The sequence below is a fragment of the Ptychodera flava genome, chromosome 4 (genome assembly GCF_041260155.1).
Source record: "Ptychodera flava strain L36383 chromosome 4, AS_Pfla_20210202, whole genome shotgun sequence".
Taxonomy (NCBI): domain Eukaryota; kingdom Metazoa; phylum Hemichordata; class Enteropneusta; family Ptychoderidae; genus Ptychodera; species Ptychodera flava.
The window spans coordinates 14,334,335-14,361,810 of NC_091931.1; the positions used below are offsets into that span (position 1 = coordinate 14,334,335).

A 27,476-nucleotide genomic window follows, 5' to 3' on the forward strand; every position below is an offset into this window, starting at 1 on the left:
CGAATTACTTATCGCTGTATTGTATTCGTATTTGACGGTGTGTTTTCCTAGCCCAGCAAATGTCCACTCGTCTTGACATACTATTCGTGCGCATTGTCCGATTCTTCTGAACGCTTCGCTGAAGTTCGTCTATTAGGGCATGTGAAAGAAACAAAGAGCAAACGAGAGAAAGATTCTAACAGATGGAATCAAGGGACGAATTGAGCCAACACTTTGGTTTACAGTGCTGAAGTGGGCTCGTTCGTTGTTCTGGTGTCACACGATATCTCTCACCAGCAGTCGGCGAATTCTATGAAACACGAGTTGTGTGATACCAAACATGTCCCTTACAGACTATATGAAAATGGACACGCTACAAACGATCCAAACAAACGTTTCATCTTGCAATAGATCGATCGTTTTGACCAACACGCCGTTTGGTGTAAATTTCTGGAGTTGTGCTATATGAGAAACTCATACATGCTTTAAATCACATCTCGCTTGGATTATTGCAGTTTACTTTTCGGCCTCCCTTCATTTGAAATACGCAAACTGCAAACAATTCAAAATTCGGCAGCTCGACTTGATACCGGGAAGAGAAAAAATGATCACATAACTCCCATTCTTCGTGACTTTCATTAGCTCCCTGTTCAACAACGTTTCTTATTGCTTTCAAAGTTCCCTCTAGTCATCTACCATCTTACCTTGATGAGCTCTTGATTAGACATAGTACGAGTCATACATTGCGTCCCTTTTGAAATAAGTTACACGATCCACTCATTTGTCGTACAGCTTACTATGGAAATAAAGCGTTTTCAATTTGTGCCCTTCGTTTATGGAATTCATTACCGTCACACCTTCGTGCACTTCAGCCACTTGATAATTTTAAAGTCGGGTTAAAAACTTACCTTTTAAAGTCTTTTTATACGTTAGTTTTATTTGTTGATATATTTTAACCATTTCATGATTTTTACAAGCCGTAACTTTTATTGAACATTTTTGTTGTTGTCACTTTTCACTTTTTTGATGTCGAGCGCATTGAGATATTTAAATATGTAATGCGCTATATAAGAAATAAAGATTATGATTATGATTATTATATTTAGTAAGAAGTAACTCGGTGTCTTTAGCGTTTTAAAAGTTGAACTGCCTTTGCAACAAATGCTACCAAGAAAATCAGAGATTGCCATTTGATTTTGTCATACATTTAGACTTGCTCTAAGTCTGTGGGCATATAAGTATCAAAACATATAATAAATTGAAGGACTGAACATCAGTAGACCGACGCGCTAATGGTAGGCTGTTGCGCAGATATGAACGCCTTGGCCCCTTGGAATCGCAATCTAGTAACTCAGCTGCCGAGAAAAGCCAGGCGACTGGGGCCAGTCTATGATGCATTGTTCTTCATGTCCTTTTCGTTGATGTGGCAAGTTGTAATTCTTTCAGTAGGTACATGAGTTGTCACTTAAAGTCCCGATTGCAGCCAGATGACATCACTCATTCATAATTAATTCGTGTATCTGGTACACACCTTGCGGAGAGTCGGCGATCGCGTTTCATAACACGACGTCTTGATTATTGACACTTGCATACACAACGGCTTGACGAACTGTTATGTATTATACTGATGCAATATTATACGACATGGTCTTTCCTGAAACGACAATGATTCACTGCCTGTCGTCTGCATCACGGCTATTTTAGGGAAGCCAGCCGATCATCGATCAGGCCAAGAACATCTCCAATGTAATTCCATGTGTGTCGCCGTCATGTGCCAGAGTTGAACAATACGTATACAAGTGCGAACGTTGCTTGGGGACGAAACATTAGTCATGGGAAGGGTGGAAAAAGTGCAGGCTCGAAAATGTAATAAGACTGGATGATTTTACAATACACCATCACATTTGAGTGTCATTCTTGAATGGTATACTCGCTCTTCAAAACACGTGAAATATTTCAAAAGTTATCTAGGCCTAAAAAATGCATTACCATTCTGCTAATGGACAAAGTGACGTAAGTTTCGGTTACGGAAACATAATAACTATAATGAGTGGTCGGTTGGTAAGAGTATATTGAAGTCTCGCTTGTGATTATTTGGCTACCTGTTAATGCTTGTGTAACACATCAAAATTTAATATGATCTGCGTCACGTCATCAAGTGAGGACCCTTTACATCAACGAGAATGGCTTAGGCAGAGTTCTGATGGACGATGACAACGCATATTTTAAGGTAGTATGCGCCTCGAAAGTGAAAGACTTAAACTTTTGCTCAAACTTTCTTACATGCAACTTTCAACCATGCTCTTAGCAAATCAAAAATATAAGATCAGGAGTCACCGTGCAATTTGGTACTAGAGAGACAAATTATTTCCCGATATTTGAAATTCAAAATGGCCGCCTCACTGTGTTATTAAAGTCTATTGCGAAAAATAAATTTCTAATTTTAAAAAAAGACTAAGACGGTGAAACCTGTTCTTACACCAAGAGCTTTAAAATGAGACCTCAAATGTGATAGATCGGATTAGAAGTGATAAATTTTGAAAGCCCGAATACCTGTCCCCAAGCAAGGCGCATTCTATCTTTAATAATCAGACAAAAATAAGCACAAAGGCGCTTTAAATAAATTCTTTGTTTGTCGTCCGCGCACTGATAGATTTTCAGGAAAAAAAATTGAAGAAAACAAACATAATGTTAACGCTATTACAAATAAAAATATTATTTTTCTAAAAGAAACCAAACTTAAATTGAACTTATGTTAATGCACTTGTGCTTTTTGTCTGTGTTTGTTTTTTCCTGGCTGGCTGGTAGGTTTTTCAAAAGGAGGGGGGGGGGGGGCAACAAGAATTTTCTTTAAGTGGCCTAATCACATGAATAGCAACCTGAAAAATACGATGTACCATCAAAACTAGCAAAATGATCAAACCCTGCTAATGTGTATCGAGTCAATCATTGCTACCTTGGAATAGTTCATAACCGTGTGAGCATTTTCTCTTTCAGGGCATCACCGAAGTTCGCAGGAGAAGGTAGCTGTCGGAAACGAGGTACCTGTAGTTGACGAAAATGCCCGGGGTCCTGCGAAGGAGCCTGACACAGGATGAATTCTACCAGCCTCAAATCGACGATAAAGTGTTCGATGAGTACGTGCGTCCAGAGAACTACCAGGGTAGCCTGGACGCCATCCTTCTGGTTGCTAAGCTACAGGCACAGGAAGAGGCCAAGGAGAAGCAAAACGCGCAGGTGAGAGTCCCGGTGGCCAGGGAGAGGAAAGTGGATTTCCAGCTTTCCCAGCCGCGGCAGGACAGCAGCAATTCCGAGGACTCCGGCGAAGAGGACTTGGGGGAAGATAAGAGGGCGAGGCTGACCCGCCTCGGGTTGGACCCGAATTTGGAGTTTCCTTTCCCTGCAGCTGTCGGGGTTAGCCAGCAAGAGAAGCGGAGGTTGAAGAAACGCACGAACGATGTAAAGCGGAGGAGCAATCGACTGCGGGAACTCCTGCTGCGGGGACGTGAAACTCCGGAGGTCGTCGGCGGAAACAGCGACGAAGAAGAAAACGCTCAGCGTCCCTCGAGTAGACTGTCGACGAACGGCTCACAGAGAACTCGGAAAGTAGGTGTATCGAGTGTAAGTTCAAGACGATCTGCTGGCGTGTCAGAACAGAACAAACATAATGATCTGCAGAACTCAAGGCGGAGAGGAGCTTTACCTTTCGGTAAGCCAATGAAGCGTTCCATGTCGGCGCTGAGACGCTGGAAGAGCGATTCGGACATCTGCACGTTGACTTCAGATCTCAATTCCTACCTTTCATACCATGAGAAGAAGGGGTCAATCCTTAGACATTCGTGGGACAAAATAAATGAAATGTCGAAAATCAAAGAAACGAAAAAGGTTCATCTCGATATGACGTCAGTGGAGACAAAGGAGATCAAATCTTTTGCCAAACAACGGCGGTATGACGCCGTACGACGACACAGCGCCCCCAGAGTCGGAAGAGGAGGAGGAGGAGACGAGGGTCATATAGCGAATATACATGATATAGAATCCAGCAACAACATGGATAGCGTCGCTGAAAATGACGACAAACTCAGAAACGAGAACATCTCGCGAGAATTGATGAAGAGGCGCTCGTCCTCCGGCCCGGCCACTGGTAGACGGTCGTCGATTTCCGACGACGCTCCGCGGAGTAGCGGCAGGAGATCAACGGTCGGTTACGTCTCACATGTTCGTTTTCTGCCGTCAGAGAGTAGTACGCCGTCGGACATGTCGGCATCGCCTCCGGGATCCAAGAGAACGAGCCTGTCCAGCGGGAGATTCTCGATTTCCAGAAGAGGGCGACCGGCGACTGCCAGTGAGGTCAACAGACAACTGAGGAAAGCAATTGTGAGTAGATATAGCTTGGTTTTAAAAAGGATCGGTTGCATTATTAATTGATTGGTCGAGCTAGTTAGCGAGCGATAGATCGATTTGCATATTTGGCGGGCGGAAGGGGAGATTGCATGAATGGTCTGAGAGATGAGCATAGATTTGTTGTTAAATGTAAAGAGATGAAAGCATTTGACGGCAATTGCCTATCAAGATACGGATGTTTTAGACATCAACTTGTATAACGTTATGTGAGTTCAAAGCAAGAAGCATGAATACCACTAAGCCAGTTGTCGGTACATATGTGAAATGAATTTTTTCTACTGAAGACAAATTGGCTCTTCCCTATCAAACCGAAATTTTAAGTTTAGAACGTTCCAGTCATCGACATCAATGGAAATACTGGTCGTGCTGTATTCCTGGTAAAGATGTAAACATAACGTACGATTGTGATTCCCAGTTTTTTGCTTGTTTGTTTTCTTCATGACTGCATGGTGCCAACACACAAAGTTTGCGCGAGCGCAATGTAAAGTTAAGTTTGGTGTCATAGTCGTGCACCCCGTCAAACAAATAAAAACAAAAAGCAACTTTCATATTGCCAGCAGAGGCGCTGTTTAAGACCTTCTTCGGCTCCCTTCAACTATCCTGTGTTGCCGTACTGTATCTGTCCCTTTGTATTAGAGTGTCAGTGACTTGCATGCCGAATCGTCGTGACAACAAAGGTTTGTCGACGATATCCAATTACTTTACATGCCATTAGGTAAAACTACATCGTTTGTTTATTCGCTGACGTGACCACGCATGGCTCTCGTCTGCTGATCAGGTGGTTGACCCTCATCGCGAAATGTTTGTTCATCGTGACTTGAAAAAAATAAGAACGACGACTCCAAGTCTAGCGTGGGGTCTATTGTAAGTGTATTATAAGTTACTCACTGTATTACTAAACTTGTCTGTGTATTTTGTAAACTGATACATGGTCTTTCAGAAGACGGATGATCGCGCTGCTCTGACACTGTCAAGTAGGAGGCACTGGCAGCAGAACTAACGCGACAAGTATCGGATAATCTACATTCTTGTAAAGATAGTGCACAGTCTGATCAAAGACTCTACTTCCCCGTTTGTACCGTGTTATCCTTGTACATGGGTTTAATATTGATTGATTTAAAGTTTGTCCTTGAACAAGTGAATATATCGGCAGTTAATACTCAGTGTAAGTTTGGAAGTTCTCGTCCGATTGAAGAGTTTCAAGCTGTCCTGTCGGTCGAAGGATGACACCCCGTCCTGCGATCACCTGGTGGTAATTAGTGAGCTGTCTGATTAAAACAAGGTGAAAGACAAAGTGTATCTTCAAGACATCAATTTACCGAAACATGCGTGTCCATATCATCTCCGATACGGCAACTTTGTCTTTGTTTACCGTGTAACACAATTTGCAGACTTTCTTTACACACACTGAAAACGACACGGACTCTGTTATTTGTGTTGGAGTCACTTAAATCGTTGCCCTGAGGGACAATTACCAATAGAACGCTGTTTTCACGTTGGATGACGTCTGCACTTTGAAACATACCTCTACTGGAGAAACAGACACTACGTGTTAACGATATGGCAAAGGTACATGTAGAAATCAACTGGTTACATCCAGTCAAAGGTAGTTTGTCGTTGGAGTGGAGGCCCGTTCGGCCCCCTTTCATACCGTATAACTTGGTCAGAAAACAGGCGACTTTCATCTTCCCAGATTTTTTTTCATATTTGGTGCTATTTAAATATTTTACGTGCCCTGCTTTCTGTACTAGTGGTCCTTCATTTGGTTTTGTCAACTCACACACATGTCAACTTTATTATAGATATGTTTGTATAAGCGTACGAATTATTGTTTCGTACTAGTCGAAATATGATATACACGGAGAAGCATGGTCTCCTTGATAACTCGGTAAAAAGTCATCTGTCTGTTTGTGACCTCTGCTGTGCGTCATGAAAGTCACGTATCTGCACTTCACTCGACATCAGTCAGCGTTCACGAGCTCGCCTTTGCAAACCAATGAGGGCGCCCTTTACTCCGAGTGCAAGACGAAAACCACCTGTTGTTAGTTTTGCAGGTCGGGTTGGTGATTTCAAGCTGTATATTTGATATGAATGTTTCTTAGCGTCTCACCTATAAATCGATTTTCATTGCGTAAATGAGGTACACAGTATATTAGATTAATACGTAATTAACTCTAATCGTCGGGGGAATTTGCACACCTAATGACACTCGCCTGTTGCCTCGGGGCGATTTGCCGTTCGGCTCCGTAAGTAAACACACTGGACTGACGCTTGCAGGTAACGGTGTTCAACGCACGTACACGGACTGGCGTATTTGAGATCGGAGTTCCTTCAGTTTTACGGGCAACGAGGTGAGAGTGAGAGGATAAAAAGTCAGCCTATCTCGAAACGCCGAAACGTTACACAAAAGCGGCGATCCAGTGGAAAGACAGTTTACTTTTTTATGGTCTGATATGTCGAGTCAACAAGCGCAGCAAAATCTGACCCGGGGGAGCACGGGGGACGTAACGTGGGAGACGCTTTGTTGGTTGAAACAAGATCGAGCAGATCACGTTACATACAAAGAAAAACAGCAGAAAAGCACGCCAAACCAAGCCCTCGTCTAAGACGAACCCTGATCTTTGCTGCGCGTCGCTGTGAGCAACAATACAGTGTCGAAGATAACCACAAGCCGACGGTGGCGGGGTTTCTTACCGCTTCCATGGATTCGGACGAGTGGTGTGTCCACAGCCTTTGATTAGCAGCCGAGTCACCGACGGCGAGCGTGACGTTTTGCCCCAACTTCAATCGATATTCTCTCTGCCGGCACGGAATTGAGGTCGCCTCGCTGTTTTATTGACGTCGCCTTGCCCCCTGTGTGGAGCGTCGAGCGTTTTAGGGGGCGTGCGTGACGGTGTTCGGAAGCGTTGAAATATAATACAATAGTGACAGGTTGATTGGCGATCGACGCTGAGGAGAAACTCGAGTTGAATGCCATTGCTAACGGGTGGCTGTCTTAAGTGGTAAAAAATCGTGCCACACCATCAGAAGACGCTGTTTCGCATACCCAACCTTTATCCACAGACGTTTTGGCAATTCTGCGACACGTCGGACAACTGTGGTCATCGAATACTGTTAACATTTCATACCACAGGTATTTCAACTAATTGTACTGTTTTAGTACCAACCTAAGAAAGACCATACTTTCTTACTTTCTAAAATTTACATTTCATTCAATTTTCATTCAATTTTTTGATCTAACATACATGTACAAACCATTACAGTGTCGACATCAGTAACACACCACTTTCTGAGCGTAAAGTCGCCGAAACCTTTTAAAATCGATATCACAAATTGAATTCGCATAAGCAGTCATTTTATTGTTCGCTTCGATGTTAACAATGTTAATTATAGGTAAACTATACGCAATACAACGGTTGCCAGGTCAGTTTTGTCAAAATTTGTCCATTTTTAAATTCCTTCCCAGATGAAAAAATACATTCGTCTCTCCACACGCCGTGTTAGATTCGCGCGGTTAATAACCTGTAGCTAGTAATACGATTATTCCAATGGCTTGAACCCAAAAAGTCGCCACGAGACGCCGTGTTTAGTTACATGGCATGCGTATATATGGCGACGCAGCCAAACACGAGTTGCTGTCCAACAGCACTGATTTAAATCGACATCTGTCCCATTTGATTCCATTTTATGTAACCTCCATTACGCGCTCCATTAAATCTAGAATTACATCGTAAACATGCCCCGGGATACGAATTTGCGATTTTCACCCCGGCCTTTTGAGACTGGATATTTCCCATGAATTGTAAAACACGCATAAAAGTCAAAACGTCTGGTTACATTGTGTTGCTTTTGAGCGTACACCTGTTTGCTGAAAGAATTATGCAGTCAATGGCTTTAGAAAGTGAATCGTTGATTCCTAAACAGGCACTCAGGCCAAACATTATACTCTTTAAAATATTCGAGGGGAACGATTTGTCCTCGCTCACAATGCTGCAATGAGCACATGAAAATGAAGTGTTTTTGACCGTAAGCACAAACAACAAACAAACAAACGCGGAAAATTTATAATGCGTTTTTTATTGCAAAACTCACTGTAATCAGATGACTTTTCTATTTTGAATGAAATTTTGGAACCGTCTAAAATTAAGTTTTAGGGCAGATTTTGCAAATCTTTTCACTGGGTGCGGCAACGCTTACACGGAGACCCGATAAATTTAGTCAGTCAGGTTTGTGTGTTTAAGCTTTTGGGGTTATCGATTTCGACCATTGCAGAAACGAATGGTCAACTTGATCAAGTCGCCACACTGCTCCCATGGCAACTGACAACAGAGCCAGTAATGCGATTTCTCAACTTGTGATGAGCTTTTTTCAGAAAAAAATAAGATGGGCGTGATTACGGTACATGTAGTTTGCATATTTGAACTTGTGGGTCATTTACTCAAATCGATATCGACGTTTCGTTGGATTTGAAAACGGTATACAACATCATTTTCTGTCCTTCAACTGTGAAGTGTCCGCATTCATCTTGTTCGGGAGCAGTTTTGACAGCTCGCTGTTTACACAACATCGCGTCCTTACCAACATTTGGATCGATATATACGACGTTTTGTAGGGTTTGCCGCGCAAAGTTCGAGAGCGGGATTTAAGATTTCGAGATCCCCAGTCCTCTGTCAAATACATGCGTTTTGACCTCCCCAAACCTCGTCTGGCAAACTCCTAAACATCACAGAAATGGCCCATTTATATACTACTCATGTAGAAGTAAACGCTGTCTCGACTCACCGACTTTCCCCTTCCAAAAAATCATGATACGTGCCCAAGTTCCCCGCCAGCTGTTGGAGGTGTTAGAACCGTTTGTCTTACCCTCTTGACGTGTTTCAGCGTTGGCATTTTATGGTCCTCTTATCCAAACCAGATAAAGTTATCACTGAATTTACCCGAAGGTTAGGCTTATTGCTAGTACGAGATTAGTATGGCTTGAACTTGTCGCCATTGTGCTTATCTATTAACTTAAAAGGAGCGTGATTCATGTTTCTGTGTAAAACTATGTTAACGCACTTTTTAGGAGGAGAGCAGAGATTAGTTCGGCAGCAAAAAAGTATCAGGCCTAAACTTTGTTTTGCAACGGACATATTATATTTCAGAGAAAATCGCCCGATAGTATTTTTATTCGAGTATTTGCATGTTAAAATAGTATTTGAATTATCATGACGGCGACGAACTCGAAAATAGTTACGCTGTGTTCGTAAACAACGTTGCATGCATCGCTGTACGTTCAGTATTACGAGTAAAAAAGCGAGAAACTATACCTTTAACTTAAGTAAATGGTTAAATTTATTTCGCGTTTTCCCACTTTCAGATTATCTCATGGCTTTTCTGTCGATTTTGATTGTGCCAGTTCAAACACCGACTCACCGATGGCTTTTCCAATAAAATGATTTAGAGCAAGTTGTACCATTCAATGCACTGAATATCATGGAAAGCCATACCAGGGCCTCGCGATCAATCTCAATCGAGATATTGACGAGAACATACAATAAAACAAAAAAGGCATTCTTTTTCTCAGTGGCGCCAAAAAGTTTCAGGCTATTAATAACTCTCGAATCTGTCGTTTTGCTTTTGAAAAAGGCAAAGTGCATGGATTGTACTGCGCATGTCACTGTAAAGAGGTTGTAGTCTATTAATTGTGAGCTGATTTTCTTTTTATTACGGCCTTTCTCGTGAGTTGGAGATAACGATAGCTTAACCCATGCATCACCAAAGTTTGCTACGACCTCGTTGTTTTCAATTGTTCGATTTTCATGCAACGGAAATTAGGCGCGAAAAATACACAGAATGTTTCAACGATTCAAACATGCATGGACTATTAAGCTTATAGCACTCCGCTCACGGATTCATCGCATTCCTACATGTAGTGCAAGGTCTTGTTTATCAAAATTGAACAAAATGAAACTTATAAAAAATAAATTTACAAATGTCGAGCACATTATCTATCCGCTTATATTGAACTATAGCTGGCGATATATTTACACAAGAGGAGCGACAGAAAAACATCCGTCAATTCTGCTCAGTAAGGCGGGATTTGGTACAGGGACAACAACATGTCGCCATTTTCAATGACTGAACCACTGACGACTTCGCGGCATGTACCCGGGACGCTCAAAGAATGAAGTAATGTGATGACATTTTCACATAACGAGAAAATAATTGAATATATATCGCGATGTATCGCATGCCGAGCGTTAAATGGGTCTTGCTGTGTTTGATGCGTATGCTTACAAATTGATTGAAAATGCCTAACAAGATTATTGACTTCTAACATTGTACACAGCCGACAGAATTTGTGTCTAAAATCAACGTTCGGCGACACCATCATAGAGTACTGTATTTTTAGAGATGGGAGGTGTAAAACACGGCATTAATATGGTACAGTAGCAGAGCACTTGTCGTGTGGTCGAAAAGTAACGGCTACCGTCAAGTAACATGAAAATGTGTACCTGATTAGTTTGTATTCGGCAATATCCAAGCATTCACCATGGCAAGAAATGACCCTTAGCGTATTTCGCTAATGGAGATCTGTCATTACCAAAGCAAGGTTTTCAGAAGAAGGGACAAATGGCGGTGTCGCATCACTGCCGAACACAGTCGAGAGGCGCCCGAACACGATTGTTGACGCAGTTTTCGGTTGACCCCACTTCAAAATTGCAAGGACCGAAAAATACTTGTGTCATTAAAGCGGTATACTGGTATACAATATTATATAAAAACTCGACAAAAGCTTGAAAGAATTTTTCCAATAATCTTCCTTTAAAATAGATTTTCATTATTAGCAACGACGCATGCGCCCTCGGGGCGGATCTCAGATTCAAAGCAAGGGAACCACTATTGGTGAGAAAGGAAACATTTGAAAGCAGATGTTGAAGTCACGTCATGGTTGTAAAAAATGCCACTATCAACTGTTCTGAGTGCCCTAAATTTGCTGTGTTCGATCGTTTTGTGCAAAATTATGAGGTCAAATTACCCTTATTTGTCTATTCCGTATATTTGCATTTTTTGTAATGTGAATGTTTTGATGATCGAGTTGATGATGTCCGCTTACATTATGGTGTCAACTACTACCAAAGGGTAATCATCATCATATACTTGTATGAGGTAATTGGTAATTGTTGTTTTTTTTTTTATTTCGTGACGGGGGGGGGGGGGGGGGGTACTCCAAAAAGTAAAAAAAAACAACACGAAAGGCATATAAAATACATACAAGAAAAAGACAAGCGGTGCCCGATATTTATTGTCGGTCGTTTCATTTCAAACAGCGGGACGCTACCAGCATGCTATTTTGCGCTGGGCTAGATCAGCTTTAACATGTTTAATACCAAGTACTGTGGTGTGCTGGGCTCCTGATACCATACAGACCGCGAAATAGTTTGTCGTTCGTTAGCACTTAATTAACGTAATTCATTCTGATCAGCGATTAAATATGGTGTCGACCTCGCGCCCTTTCTTTACAAATATTCATAAATAAATATACATTTCTTTCCGGGATAATGTACTATTAGAACGCTCCATTAAACAACGGATGTGCTTCGTAACAAGACTAAAGTGTTCTCAATTTGATTTCATAGAGATATTTTCCTAATCAGCGATGCGAAATGTCGTCCGAGCGTGAACAATCTGCGAGATGATTTTAATTACTATGACAACGGCCTAAATAAATAATGGCTCTAAATGTTTCTTAGAGACTATATAAATATCAAATATTTGTGCGGAAAAATTTCCTTGAATCAAACACTCGCGTTATCGAACGTCGATTTTGTGGTTTTATTGATACCGCTCACCGGTTCGATCACAAAAGGTCCCTTTTATCCGATTTGATAAACGCCATTCGATTCGTATGTTATTACAGAGCTTACATACAGCTATGTAAGCAACAAGGAGAACGATATGCATGCATGTGCACGCCGTAAAAACAGAGTGGAACGTCTCCCCGTTCCCGACATCAACGACCATATTTGGCCGCCTGCCTCTCCAAACAATGAGAGTTCACCAATAAAATATATCCATCGCATTACAGAGAAGTAAAAAGTTAAATGTCTCATTGAAACCTTCTTTATTTTGACTTGAAGAGCTGAAAATAAAATCCACTATAAGAACCCTCGTCGACGTATTAAAATAGTATTTATATTGATATAAATTTTCTTTATTTACTCTCATCTCAATTTTCATCTCATTTTCTCTTCATTCACTGGCCGACCGGCCATCAGTGATAAAGGTCGTTAAAATGTAAAATTAGCAACTTTCAAAAGAGAACTGCCAAAGTTTATAAATCTTACGACGTGGTTCCGCGACTATAACAGGCCTACATGTATTTCCAAATAATCAAGGATCAACGGCCATCGATGGTTCCCGTGTTACAGTGTCCAACAGCGACATTTGCACGTTTTCACTTACTGCAGTTGTTAAATGTCATCGCGAGTTAATTTTTGAATCGTGAAATATCATAGGGATTCAGGTCTTGCCAAGTACACGTAGCAAAACATCGTCAGTACTTTCTGTGCTAAAAAGTCAAAGTTCGCCGGGGCTCGGTTGCATGAACAGTTATTTCTGATACGAGGCGCTTTAAGACAATTTCGAGGGTTTTATTACGAACGATATAAAAGATTCTAAGCGAAAGTGACTGCTCGGAATTGCCTTCCCACTACGATTTGCAACGTATCTTCGATGGAAACTTGTTGCCTCTTTCCCCCACTCTCTGATATGAAAAAGAACAGAGATCTGAAAGATTCAATATATATGGAGACAGTCTTAAAGAAAGTGAAACTTCTCAGATGCTCAGTGTTCAATCGAAAACGAGGCAGAATGTCAGACAAATTTTATTATAAGGAAAAATGGAAAAATGGACAGACTTAAAGATTCCCAGAGAGCGACGAAGGGAGAGTGATAGGGAGTAGTAAATCTGATATCATGTACTACTGTACAAAATTCAGAAGAGGGCGCTGTACTGTGTTATAATCGAAGGGTATACCTGAGCATGAAGTGCATTTTCATACGCTCGGGGCTGCGAACCCACTCTGGTACAGCGCCCTCTATTCAGTTTTGACGAGGAGTACATGGGCAATCGGAATCCTAGACTTTGCCACTTGACGGTATCTCGATTCCTTATTTACAATTGATACATTACGCAAAGAGAGATAAAACTTATGCGGAAGGTTAAGCAGTATATATAAAACCGATTACTATTATGCTGCACTGGGATTTGATATAACTTATCTCGTGGGACTGAGCAGATAACACTCGGATTAAAGACCGCTCTATCAGACGGTCTGCCGTGCCCACCTGTGTATGCACTGTCATTCTCTCTATGACATGAGATGAAATAAACAAACTCTGCCATTGATCAAGTGATGTTTATTTCACATATTGAACATAAACCCTGCCGGGTAGAATGCGCCTCGGGGACAGATATTCGGACTCTCAAATTTTTACAATATATCTTTGGTCTACCACTTGTGGGGGCTCATTTCGAAGCTTTTTGAGTGACTAAAATTTTCACAGGTTCACTTTTGTGAAAATAATTTTTTCCAATAGATTTAACACAAGAATGAGAGCCATTTTTAATTTTAAGTATAAGAAAATATCGCATAATTTGTTTCTCTAGTAGCAAAATTTGCACGGGTGACTCCGACATTTTCTTGAGTTTGAAAAAGAACGGTTTAAACTTTTGTAGAGGATTGTTTGAGCAAAAGTTTAAGGCTTTTATTTCCGAGGCGCGAATTACCTTAATGGTCTTCGTTCATTTGATTTAGTGACTCTAGGCGACATCGAATTGCACGGACCTCTACATTTCGCGTCCCTCGGTTGCCATGTGAAAATTCTCGACTGACAACTTGAAGGATGTATTACTGAATTCGTATGACACGAATCGCTACAAAAATATTCTATGTAAAGTTTAATGTCGTAAATTTTACCTTACCGACAGTGGCTGCTACTCATGTCGACATTTGTAATGTTTACAGTGGAATATGAGACTTTCTGCGGAAATAATCAACACTAAATTAATTCCTTACATACATACAAACATACATACATACATACATACATACATACATACATACATACATACATACATACATACATACATACATACATACATACATACATACATACATACATACATACATATATACATACATACACAATATATGTATATTATATATTTATATATATACATAATATATGTATATATATATACATACATACATACATAATATATGTATATATATATATATATATATATATATATATATATATATATATATATATATATATATATATATATATATATATATATATATACATATTATAAAGATAATGCTGTACCATTGTAGTACATTACGTCATTTGAAAAGATATGCAGATTAAGTTCTTCCGAGCAATATTTCAATTATATGTATAACGCTGTAATGTAGTGAGAAAAATACAAATTGCCCTGATAGAATGTACACCCGTACAATATCGATAACATAGGTTAGCCTTAATTTATACAATCTGATGTGCATTGAGTATGACAGGATAGGTCGATTACGACTGTTGGTCCTTTGAAGCATTTTCTACAAGACCTAAAGTTAGGAAATTTATCTCCGATATACATTAATAGACTGTCCGACTCTTCAATTACAAACATGTGGCCAGATTTAAGAATTCTGTGATTTTCGGTACAATCTAAATAGACCACTTACGATATAGGCCTTGAGATGGAAACCATGTTGCGATTTTAGATGTTTACTCTAAAGAGATTCGAATGTTTTAAATTCTCAATGAGGTGTAAAATAAATTGATATTTCTGAATCGGGGATTTGACAGAATGTGGAAAGAAAAGATAAAAATCAGCCCAGTTTAAATTTTCTCAGAAACCATAACAATGGTCTGCGGAGAATCCAGTTAAATATTTGTTTTCGTCGACAAAAATCAATCTCCCAAGCCTCACACGATAGTGAGTAGTTCACCTTTAGGGTATTATCAGATCGGAATATATAGTTGTACGATAATTCATAGGCATTTTTAGCGCGAAATATCGAACCTAGTGTTTGAATTCCTTATATGGAGTTATATTGTATCCAAATTATCACTTCTGTAGCCTGATGCAGCGGAACAACAATGGCAAATTAATTTTCTGAACGTCTGTACCACAGTGAGGTAGAACATTTCAATACTATTCAATCAGTAAGTTTTTGTCAGCGATTTTATTTGAATTTTTTCCATTCGACCTGTGTAGGCAGGTGGTAAATAGAATCCTGTGACCCCTGTTTCAAGTACCTACCTCATCTGAAAGATGCATTCATTTTATTCACTTGGCCGATATCAATAGCGAATTTATTCAAAGTCCAAACTTTAAAAGACATCATTTCAGTACAAACAAGAGTTCTCTAATAGGGAAAGCGTCAATTAAATGACTGTTTAGCAAGTGGGCTAAGCGATGCGTACGAAGGTATGTCTCCTTGTCATTCCTGCGCCCTGTTCAGTTCGGTCGTCCCATTTAGTCCGTGGGCTGGAGGGGCCCACCGTGCACCCCCCCACATCCCTACTTCTTGGGTATTTTTTTGTTCTTTAGGACCTGCTGAACAAGAAAAAAGATGTTAACATTGGATATTTTGGGATGCACTACCTATCTGGGCTGGTTTTTGATTTGCATGTACCGCAAAAAATGGCGAAAAATGGGTAGGGGTAGGGGGTACTATATCCTCCCCTACATTGAGTAAACAACATGAAATAGCACAAACCATACATTTTTGGAAAGCTGAGATTCTGCTCTTTATGAAAAACACCAACTTTAGCAAAATTAATTTGTGTACATAGAATAGGACGACTTTAAAATGAATTTTTTTGACAATTTTGAAATTTTTTACCCAAAATACCATGTAACAATTGTGATTTACTTGTTATTAAGCAAAATTTTGACAGCTTTTTGTGTTTGAATTATTTATTCCAACATATTAAACAAGAAAAAAAGTGTTAACATTAGATATTTAACTATACACTACTTCTCTTGAGTCAATTTTGAATTGCGTGTATCTGTATGGGGTGTGCAAAAGCTAGGGGTAGGGGTACAACATTCTTTCCTTGATGAAGTAAACTGGCTTGAAATGCCATATACCTTATAGTTTTAGAAAGCTTAGATACTGGTCTTTCTAAAATGCATAAAGTTTTAGTGAAAAAATATGACGTCATAGAATTGGATAACTTTAAATCGATTTTTTCTGGTAATTCAGTATTTTAACCGGAAGAAAAATACGATAACTATTGTTTCCTCCTTATGAAGCAAGTCAAACACATTTATGGATGTTATTTACTAATTGCAATGTGCTGAAGAAGAAAATAAATGTCAAAATTTGGTATTTACCATGCATTATTGTCTCTAGTCACTAAAATAGCAAGTTTTGCTACATTGGTATATCGTGAATGGGCATTTTATTGTTATGCAATGAACTAATGCACAGCCTTAAAAAGAAGACTCGAAAACGTGCACACATAGTCATATTGCCATTTTCTCCTTCAAGTAAATAGATTATTGACGACTGTCTATTGTTATAATTTAATTTTTAAATATCTTTCTATAAATAATTTTGTTTAAGGCGTATTTGGAAAACTGTCTATGCCTCCTTATCTTACTTTATATACAGCAAGCATTACTAACAATCTGTTAGGCCGACGCTAGAGGGGGCGTCTACGTGCACCTCCCCCCTCACCCCACAGGATAACAAACCTGTAATTTTCAGAAGCCTTGGATCCCTAGAATAAGAAATGGGATTTTAACAGACAAAATATAGGGACTCAATAGCTGTTACGGTCATGTTTTGAAGGGTACCACAAAATCACGATTTTGTGACCCACGTGGATTTTTGTCAAACCTGTCTTCTTGTACGTGATCTGCTGAGCTTACTGTTTAACATGACCTAGGTTATGGGGTATCATTAGAAAGGTAATTTATTTTTCTTGAAAATGGTATATAGCAATATGCAATATCTTCTATAGTTTTCATGAAATAGGGCCATAATTTACCCCATACCCCAAAGTTTTATGTCACAAATTACTGTCAAAACTAATCTAAATTCCACCAATTATTTACCTATACATAATACAAAAGGCAATACTGTGTATTAACTTTGTGTTATTTGCTACAGGTACATGTTAGAAACTTGGAATAAACTTTTAACAGAAAAAATATTGGGATCCTGTAGCTGTAACAGTCATATTTTGAAGGGTACCGAAAAATCACAGTATTACTGACTCGCATTCGTTTTTGTTCAACCTGTCTTCCTTGTAAGTCTTCTGCTGAGCTTATTTTGAACATAACGAGGCCAATGGGGTACCATTAGAAAGTTAATTTACTCTTCTTTAAAATGATATGTTGCAATATGCAATATCTTCTATAGTTTTCATGAAATAAGATCAAAACTTACCCCTACCCCAACGTTTTATGTCACAAATTACTATCAAAACTAATCTCAATTCTACCAAATATTTCCTAGACACATTACAAAAGGCAATTCTTTGTATAAAATATATTTTATTTGGTACAGGGACATGTCAAAAATATGAGTTAGACTTTAAAGAGACAAAATATTGGTATTGAATGACTGTTACTGGCATGTTTTGAAGGGTACCGTGAAGTCAGAGTATTACCGACTCGCATATGTTTTTGTTAAATGTGTCGTCTTGTAAGTTTTCTGCTGAGCTTACTTTTTAGATAGCCTAGATTATGGGCTGCCATTGGAAAGACAATTTATTTGGCTTTAAAATGACATATTGTAATATGCAATATCTTCTATAGTTTTCATGAAATAGGACCAAACCTTACCCCATACCCCAAAGTTTTATGTTGTATATTACTGTCAAAACTAGCATTTAATTTCGATAAATTCTATAAAAAGACAAACTTTGTATTACACCCATTTTATTTGTTACAGAGACATTTCCAACTATGAAAGATACCATTAACAGGATAATTATTGTGATTTAACAGCTGTTAGCATCATAGTTTGAAGGATAGCAGGATATATGTTGCTGAAACCCGTGAAATTTTATTAAACAAGTTTCCATGAAATTTATCTGCCAACCTTTATTTTATCCGTAACGCAGATTATAGGGTATCATTACAAAGCTTTTATCACTATTTATTTTAGCATATGATAAAGTGCATTATCATCTGAAGTTGTAATGAAATGGCAAAAAACTTACCCAGCCCTTAGTTTTATGTGCAAACTACATCTGTTCGAAAACTTTGCAGTTTGCGAATTTGGGATATGGGGTAAGTTTGGTCCTATTTCATGAAAACTATTAAAGATATTTCATATTACAATATGTCACTTTAAGGCAAAATAAATTTTCTTACCAATGATAGTCTATAAGATAGGTTAGAGTAAAAAGTAAGCTCAGCAGATGACTTACAAGATGACACATTTAACAAAAACACATACGAGTGGGCAAGACTGAGACTTTACAGTACCCTTCAAAACATGACAGCAATAACCATTCATTCCCAATATTTTGTCTGTTAAAAGTCTATCTAATATTTGGAACATGTCTCTGTAGCAAATAAAACAGATTTCATACAAATAATTGCCTTTTGTAGTATGTCCAGGTAAAAGTTTGGTAGAATTTGAGATTAGTAGTGATAGTAATTTGCAATATCAACTTAGGGGTGTTGGGTAAGTTTTGGTCTTATTTCCTGAATACTTAAGAAGATATTATATATTGCAATATGTCATATCAAAGAAGAAAAAATTACCTTTCTAACGATACCTCAATAGCCGGGTTATGTTAAAAAATAGGCTCAGCAGATGACTTTTAATAAGACAGGTTTAACCAAACGTATGCGAGTTGGCAATACTGTGAGTTTGTGGTACCCTTCAAAATATGACTGTTACAGCTACAGCATCACAATATTTTTTCTGTTAAAAGTTCGTTTCAAGTTTCTAACATGAACCTAAAGCAAATATACTAAATTTAATACAAATCATTGCCCTTTATATTATGTCCCGGTCAATAGTTGTCAGAATTTGAGATTAGTTTTGATGGTAATTTGGAATATAAAACTTTGGGGTATGGGGTAAGTTGTGGTCCTATTTCATGAAAACTATAAAAGATATTGCATATTGCAATATATTATTTTAAAGAAGAGTAAATTACCTTTCTAATGATGCCCAACTTGCTACATTATGTTAAAAAGTAAGCTCAGTAGAAGACTTACAAGAAGACAGGTTTAACAAAAATGTATGCTAGATGGCAGTACTGTGATTTTGCAGTACCATTCAAAATATGACTGTTACAGCTAGAGCATCTGGATATTTTTCTGTCAAAAGTTTATTTCAAGTTACTAACATTTACCTGTATCAAATAAAACAAATTTGATACCAATCATTGCCCTTTGTATAATGTCTAGGTAAATAATTGGTAGAATTTAAGATAGGTTTTGACAGTAATTTGTGACATAAAACTTTGGGGTATGGGGTAAATTATGGCCCTATTTCATAAAAGCTATAGAAGATATTGCATATTACAATATGTCATTTTAAAGCCAAATAAATTGTCTTTCCAATGGCAGCCCATAATCTAGGCTATCTAAAAAGTAAGCTCAGCAGAAAACTTACAAGACGACACATTTAACAAAAACATATGCGAGTCGGTAATACTCTGACTTCACGGTACCCTTCAAAACATGCCAGTAACAGTCATTCAATACCAATATTTTGTCTCTTTAAAGTCTAACTCATATTTTTGACATGTCCCTGTACCAAATAAAATATATTTTATACAAAGAATTGCCTTTTGTAATGTGTCTAGGAAAATAATTGGTAGAATTTGAGATTAGTTTTGACAGTAATTTGTGACATAAAACTTTGGGGTATGGGGTAAGTTTTGATCTTATTTCATAAAAACTATAGAAGATATTGCATATTGCAACATATCATTTTAAAGAAGAGTAAATTAACTTTCTAATGGTACCCCATTGGCCTCGTTATGTTCAAAATAAGCTCAGCAGAAGACTTACAAGAAGATAGGTTTAACAAAAACGAATGCGAGTCAGTAATACTGTGATTTTTCGGTACCCTTCAAAATATGACTGTTACAGCTACAGGATCCCAATATTTTTTCTGTTAAAAGTTTATTCCAAGTTTCTAACATGTACCTGTAGCAAATAACACAAAGTTAATACACAGTATTGCCTTTTGTATTATGTATAGGTAAATAATTGGTGGAATTTAGATTAGTTTTGACAGTAATTTGTGACATAAAACTTTGGGGTATGGGGTAAATTATGGCCCTATTTCATGAAAACTATAGAAGATATTGCATATTGCTATATACCATTTTCAAGAAAAATAAATTACCTTTCTAATGATACCCCATAACTTAGGTCATGTTAAACAGTAAGCTCAGCAGATCACGTACAAGAAGACAGGTTTGACAAAAATCCACGTGGGTCACAAAATCGTGATTTTGTGGTACCCTTCAAAACATGACCGTAACAGCTATTGAGTCCCTATATTTTGTCTGTTAAAATCCCATTTCTTATTCTAGGGATCCAAGGCTTCTGAAAATTACAGGTTTGTTATCCTGTGGGGTGAGGGGGAGGTGCACGTAGACGCCCCCTCTAGCGTCGGCCTAACAGATTGTTAGTAATGCTTGCTGTATATAAAGTAAGATAAGGAGGCATAGACAATTTTCCAAATACGCCTTAAACAAAATTATTTTATAGAAAGATATTTAAAAATTAAATTATAACAATAGACAGTCGTCAATAATCTATTTACTTGAAGGAGAAAATGGCAATATGACTATGTGTGCACGTTTTCGAGTCTTCTTTTTAAGGCTGTGCATTAGTTCATTGCATAACAATAAAATGCCCATTCACGATATACCAATGTAGCAAAACTTGCTATTTTAGTGACTAGAGACAATAATGCATGGTAAATACCAAATTTTGACATTTATTTTCTTCTTCAGCACATTTCAATTAGTAAATAACATCCATAAATGTGTTTGACTTGCTTCATAAGGAGGAAACAATAGTTATCGTATTTTCTTCCGGTTAAAAATACTGAATTACCAGAAAAAATCGATTTAAAGTTATCCAATTCTATGACGTCATATTTTTTCACTAAAACTTTATGCATTTTAGAAAGACCAGTATCTAAGCTTTCTAAAACTATAAGGTATATGGCATTTCAAGCCAGTTTACTTCATCAAGGAAAGAATGTTGTACCCTACCCCTAGCTTTTGCACACCCCATACAGATACACGCAATTCAAAATTGACCCAGGAGAAGTATGTATAGTTAAATATCTAATGTAACACTTTTTTTCTTGTTTAATATGTTGGAATAAATAATTCAAACACAAAAAGCTGTCAAAATTTTGCTTAATAACAAGTAAATCACAATTGTTACATGGTATTTTGGGTAAAAAATTTCAAAATTGTCAAAAAAAATTCATTTTAAAGTCGTCCTATTCTATGTACACAAATTAATTTTGCTAAAGTTGGTGTTTTTCATAAAGAGCAGAATCTCAGCTTTCCAAAAATGTATGGTTTGTGCTATTTCATGTTGTTTACTCAATGTAGGGGAGGATATAGTACCCCCTACCCCTACCCATTTTTCGCCATTTTTTGCGGTACATGCAAATCAAAAACCAGCCCAGATAGGTAGTGCATCCCAAAATATCCAATGTTAACATCTTTTTTCTTGTTCAGCAGGTCCTAAAGAACAAAAAATACCCAAGAAGTAGGGATGTGGGGGGGGGGTGCACGGTGGGCCCCTCCAGCCCACGGACTAATTGTGTGGCCTACAAATGTTGCTATAGGGTTTTTTGTTCCCGTTACAGGGGATTTGTTACCCCGGAGCCGATAGCGGTGAGCTTAGCTTTCTTCCAATTATACCTTTTTTTATTCTGAAGGGTCAGCGAGTGCTTTGCTTTTGAAATACAAATGACCTGTAGATAATGAGTGCTGACATCGAGAGCGACTACAGTAAACAGATCAACCCGGTATCGCCTAGTGTGCTCGTGCCCCCTAGCTACCAGCATGACGACAGACGCCGCCACCAGTCACCTCAGCAGGGGCAACTGCAGTGCACGTACAACCAGCATGATGATGAGGCGGACCAGATCGGCCGCCGGAACCAGCGTCGGCGCAGAAGCCTCTTTAGAAGCGTGCCTGCCGCACCGCAGGTGAACAACTGGCTGAGAAACGCCAAGTCTGCCACGCTGAGCGCGAAGTCTGCGGCGCCCAGGAGACACACGATGGAGTCAGTGATGCCGAACGCCGGGCCCGCCTCGCAGCAGCGAGCTGCGAAACAGGCGCCCGACGGCAAGGGCAAACAGCAGCAGCCGCACCAGCAGGCAGGGACGGCCGAAACTGCTTCGCCGAGACAGTCGAAAGTCGCCGTCGGCACCGGAAAGCAGCAGCAGCGGTGGAACCAGAATCCAGCTCCCGACATCCAGCAAGTCATCTCCACTGATGTTCACAAACAACTCAAAATACAGGCGGCTTTACAAGTAGGTATATACCACGAACCCCCTTTTTAGTGTTTTGATGCTCCAGTGAACCAAATGATTTTCATTGACGAATTTTAGTGCAGATAAGGTTAACCTGCTTACATAACAAATCTTACAAAATACAGCCACTATCACGAGAACGTTGCAGAGTTAATCCAGCTATTTGAGCGGACTTAAAATAACTAAATTCAGTCATAACCCTCTTCAAAACATTTTAAAACTCTTGCCCCGGTGAGAAGCTCTTTCATGTCATGGTTCTAAAATAACCGGGCCCTTTCAACAAAGCTTGCTCTATTCTCGAAGTGCGGGCAATCTGGACTATTTATTTCCATGATAATGGTACTAAAAAGGGATCTTGTGGTGTGAAGTTATTGTATGTCTGTATAGGGTTGGTTTAACGGCATCATTTCATCGCAGCGACATTCTTTCCCTCTCTTATGCCGTGTGTATTTTTGTAACGGTGTCAACAGGTGTATTATCGACTCATCCTTTTGGTAAAAAGTAAACATGTTTTTGCTAGTGTCCTTGGTTTAAGCGTAACAACCTCTCTCTGAGTAGAATTTAAGTAGACACGAGGAAGGGAGGTAAGGGCATCGTTGGAGAGAGAGAGAGAGAGAGAGAGAGAGAGAGAGAGAGAGAGAGAGAGAGAGAGAGAGAGAGAGAGATCCTTCAATGTAACGGCCAATTAGCGCGACGTCACGCCACTGTAGATACGTCAAGTGCGTAATTACCGTACAGCAAAGACAATCACTAATTATCTGTAATTAACTTGAAGTGTTGTCTAAGTCGAAGTGGAAAGATTTTCACTCACTGCACAATTCGTGTACTTGTTTTCCCTGCACAAATAACAGTGGGCAGAAAGTTACATGAAATACTCTTACGAACGCGGCTTTCATGCTAACCGTTCCATGGACGGACTTTATGCCATTGAATAATGAGAAACTCCTAACAGCGATGAATTCACACCTTCGCCTTTATTGTTGTCTACCCTTATTCTTAACCGGCGTGTTCATATATAGAATAGGCGAGAGGAAATTGTGTAGGTAGTATTTCTATAGCATGCAAATTCAACTCGCCCAAAGTAGAACACAAGTCGAACTTTTGAAGGATATCATGTCAGTTTGGACGTGTTGCCTTCGAATTGACAGAGATATATTCTCAACAGCTAAAGCATGGTGCATAGATTACAATCTCTCTTCAATTATTCTTTCGAACAAAACAAACTCCAAAGCGACCGAAAAATCACAAGAGGGCTCCAAAGCCGTATATCGTCCCAGAATAATTTGTAATCATAAAAAGGCGGCTGAGAGGTTTGCTTCCCAGGCAGCGGTTCTGACACAAAATACAATTCCACACTTGACCCTTGAACTCAGGGCGGCTAATGTGAGCGACAGGGCGCTTCTCAGCTGTTGCTATGTACGGGATTGATTTCAACGGTACATACAGACGGCCATAGTGATAAACAAAGGGACGAATGATAACAATTTTGACAGAAGGAATATCGCCTCTGTCTCTTCTCCTATACCTCATAGGCATTCAGCTCGAGCATCGTCGTTCTAAACATTACAGGTTTAAGGTAGAATGCGCCTTGGGACAGATATTCAGACTCAAACTTTTACAATTCTTTTCTGATAAACCACTTGTGGGTTTCTCTGGTACTGCGGGCAAGATCACTGATTCTTTGAGCTTCTAGAATTTCATAAACAGTAACTATTCGTATAAATCGATACATTGCCAGTTTGCAGGGGTAAAAATGGTAACTTTAAAAAAATGCAAGTCCTGTTTCCATGAAAGTAGACGATGTTAAATCTTCTGTTGAGACTCGCTAAGCTTTCTTTCGCCTGTGACAGCGTAAACACGATTTCAAAAGTTAGGACTTTCCGTGTCTATGTCAAAGAGTGAAACAGAATCTCTGACTGGAACCAAAATATGATACAGGAAGTTTAGTCACGGGCGTTGCCCCACGTATCAATTTTCCAATTCCATGACATTTTGAAGTTGTTCTGATACTCATTATGGTTACCATGCCATCGAGGGACATTATGGAGTTATAACCATTACAAACAAGGATGTAAGTCTGTTGCAAAGTACAACAAAGAATTATATTTAATTGGAAATCCTAACAGGTCTAAAGTTTTCGATCTTTTAACGTGTTAAATGGAGAGGGTCGTCGGAACTGCGCCTGTGCGACTTTCTTGTTTACAACAATGCATTTCACGTACGATATCCAGATTCATCACGTCGACATAGCTGCAACATTTAAATTTTATGATGCACATTATGGCAAATATGTTTTGACTTTCACCTAATCGCCAACGTACCTTGGATACAGCTTTTAAATTGGTCGTATGGGTCCCATACGACCTTTGAGTGCAGTTCCGATCACCCCTCCCTTTAAAAATGATCGGTACCAAGCTTTGAGCACAAAATACAAAGAAATACGTGCAGTAAGCTTATTTTGAACCGGCGTATAACAGAACTGTAACGCATGAACGCTAATTATCTTTAGCAAATTAAATCAAACTCTCTGTCTGCCTGTCTGTGTGTATGTCTGTCTATCTATCTGTCTGTCAGGCTGTTTTGTTTTCTTCAAATTGCTCAGTAAGATCATTTTGCTGACTAATACCGACATCATCGATCAATCGAAGAGATCTCAAGTTAGATTATACGAAGTAGATATTCTCAGATTATAAACAAACAGATAAATGGATTATCCATGGCTACGTGCTATCGTTTGAAAAGTTTTGTCTAATCTGTGTATGCCTGCATCACTGTTCAAACAAAAGCTGTAACCCGTACCGCATCAGGTATGCTTGTAGCAAGGTGTCTCGTCGCGGGTTTTTGCGATGGTGGGCGCGAGTGGTATCACAAATTTGAAGTCCCAGATCGCGTGATCTGAATCTGGCGTGGTCTCACCCCAGCTACAAACACATTTTTAACATAGTTAGGTTTTCAGGGGAAGTGAAGGCTCTACACGCTGCCCTTCCGCCGCGATTTGATAACATTTCCTGTCCCCCTCCCCCCAACTTTTCTCCAGTCTCACCACACACCGCCGGGTAACCACGTCATGACCCTCTCCCTACCAAAAAATCCCTACTGCCCTCTCCGCTACATGATTTTGTCCTTCACATCGATCAAATTACATCGAGAACAACGAGATCTCCTCAATACTCACCCTGCTGAGCTTCTTTCCAGGCTGCCCGCTGAGCAAAAAGCATGATATTGTCTGCCACCGTCCTTTGATACGAGAATTCAAAAGACACTCGTTCACCACCAAGGAATCGCTAGCAAACACTTTTTCACGCTCTGCTTTGCTGCCTGGCCCTGAAACGTGGACAAGCATGCATTTTGTGTGCGATTTACATCATAGCGCCGAATTCAAAAAGATCACCATCGAACGAAGGGCGAGCAGAGTCGCCACATTGCGAGTATGCACTGTCCCCCACCTCCACCATTATACAGACCAAGCATTCGCTTCGCGTGTTATTTGTGTTTGTATTGAAACACATTGATTTAGGGGCTGTGATTAAAACAGCAACTTTGCTCAAATCGTTGACCATCATACATTATAATCATGAACTGTGGCACCTTTATCATGCTATGCGGAAATATGCATGTCTAAACTCCATTGACTGAAACTTTTGGCTTTTCCCCGTGGTATTTTCTGTTTTTCAGTACAGTTTCTCAATTGCTCTGCTTGCAAGGCGAATTGGCCAGGCAAAATTGGACGACAAGTATTGGGGGAACTTATTGGAAGCAGTCGCATTTCTTACTGGTATTATTCTATCACTTCACGGTCTGGGACGGTTTCGTTCGGTTCCTACGACACCGATGATAGCAAGTGCGACACAAGTAGGCGTCTCACCATCACCAGTAAATATAGGCCATGTTTGTCAAACTGCCGATCGATATCTTCCCAAATAATCGAATGTTTGTCTATGAAGTTTGGAATCCGCGATAGGAACCAAACATTGTTGATTCACCAAGCTGGTTGACCGATCAATCGGCAACATTGTCCGCACTGACGTCATTGCCGATGTCGGGTTTGAGTGCCATTGAAGAACCCTACGAGGTGACACAAGGTCATTGACTCTGGTAGTATGTGTGTAACGGTCCCTTCTTGGATTTTTAAGTCTTGTACCAGTAAGGAAAGTAGTTCTGCAAATAAAAGCAGAGTGAAGGGTCAGTCATAGTAATATTATTTAACTCCATTGGCAACTCTCCGTGGGCAGCAAAGACGCAGTGAACTTTGCAGGAAAGTTCCTCACAGCGCTCATACTTTCGTTCTTGATTTCGTTCTAACAATAGAGGGCGCTGGTGCGGGGCGTGAATTTTTATAGGCTGTTTCTCTACGAGTATGTATGTATGTATGTATGTATGTATGTATGTATGTATGTATGTATGTATGTATGTATGTATGTATGTATGTACCTATATGTGTGTATGTACAGTAAGCTTACATTACATGTGGAGAAAAATACCAGTCAAAGACCCGGTGGATGTATGTATGTACAGCACAGAGTAGAAAACACTAATCAAATA

At 39.4% G+C, this 27,476-nt stretch overlaps 1 protein-coding gene across 3 annotated transcripts in view; it reads left to right on the plus strand.

Moving 5' to 3' along the window:
- LOC139130967 (cyclic nucleotide-binding domain-containing protein 2-like) overlaps positions 1 to 27,476 on the plus strand; it is a 61,507-nt gene that overhangs the window by 13,868 nt on the left and 20,163 nt on the right. For 2 of the 3 annotated variants that reach the window (XM_070696827.1, XM_070696828.1), the window contains exon 2: positions 2,977 to 4,356. In XM_070696827.1, the coding sequence (XP_070552928.1) occupies positions 3,040 to 4,356 (1,317 nt within the window). In that variant the 5' untranslated portion in view covers positions 2,977 to 3,039. Of the gene's footprint in view, positions 1 to 2,976; positions 4,357 to 7,375; positions 7,517 to 22,334; positions 22,935 to 27,476 lie in introns of those variants that run through there. The other variant, XM_070696829.1, reaches the window with a different exon arrangement.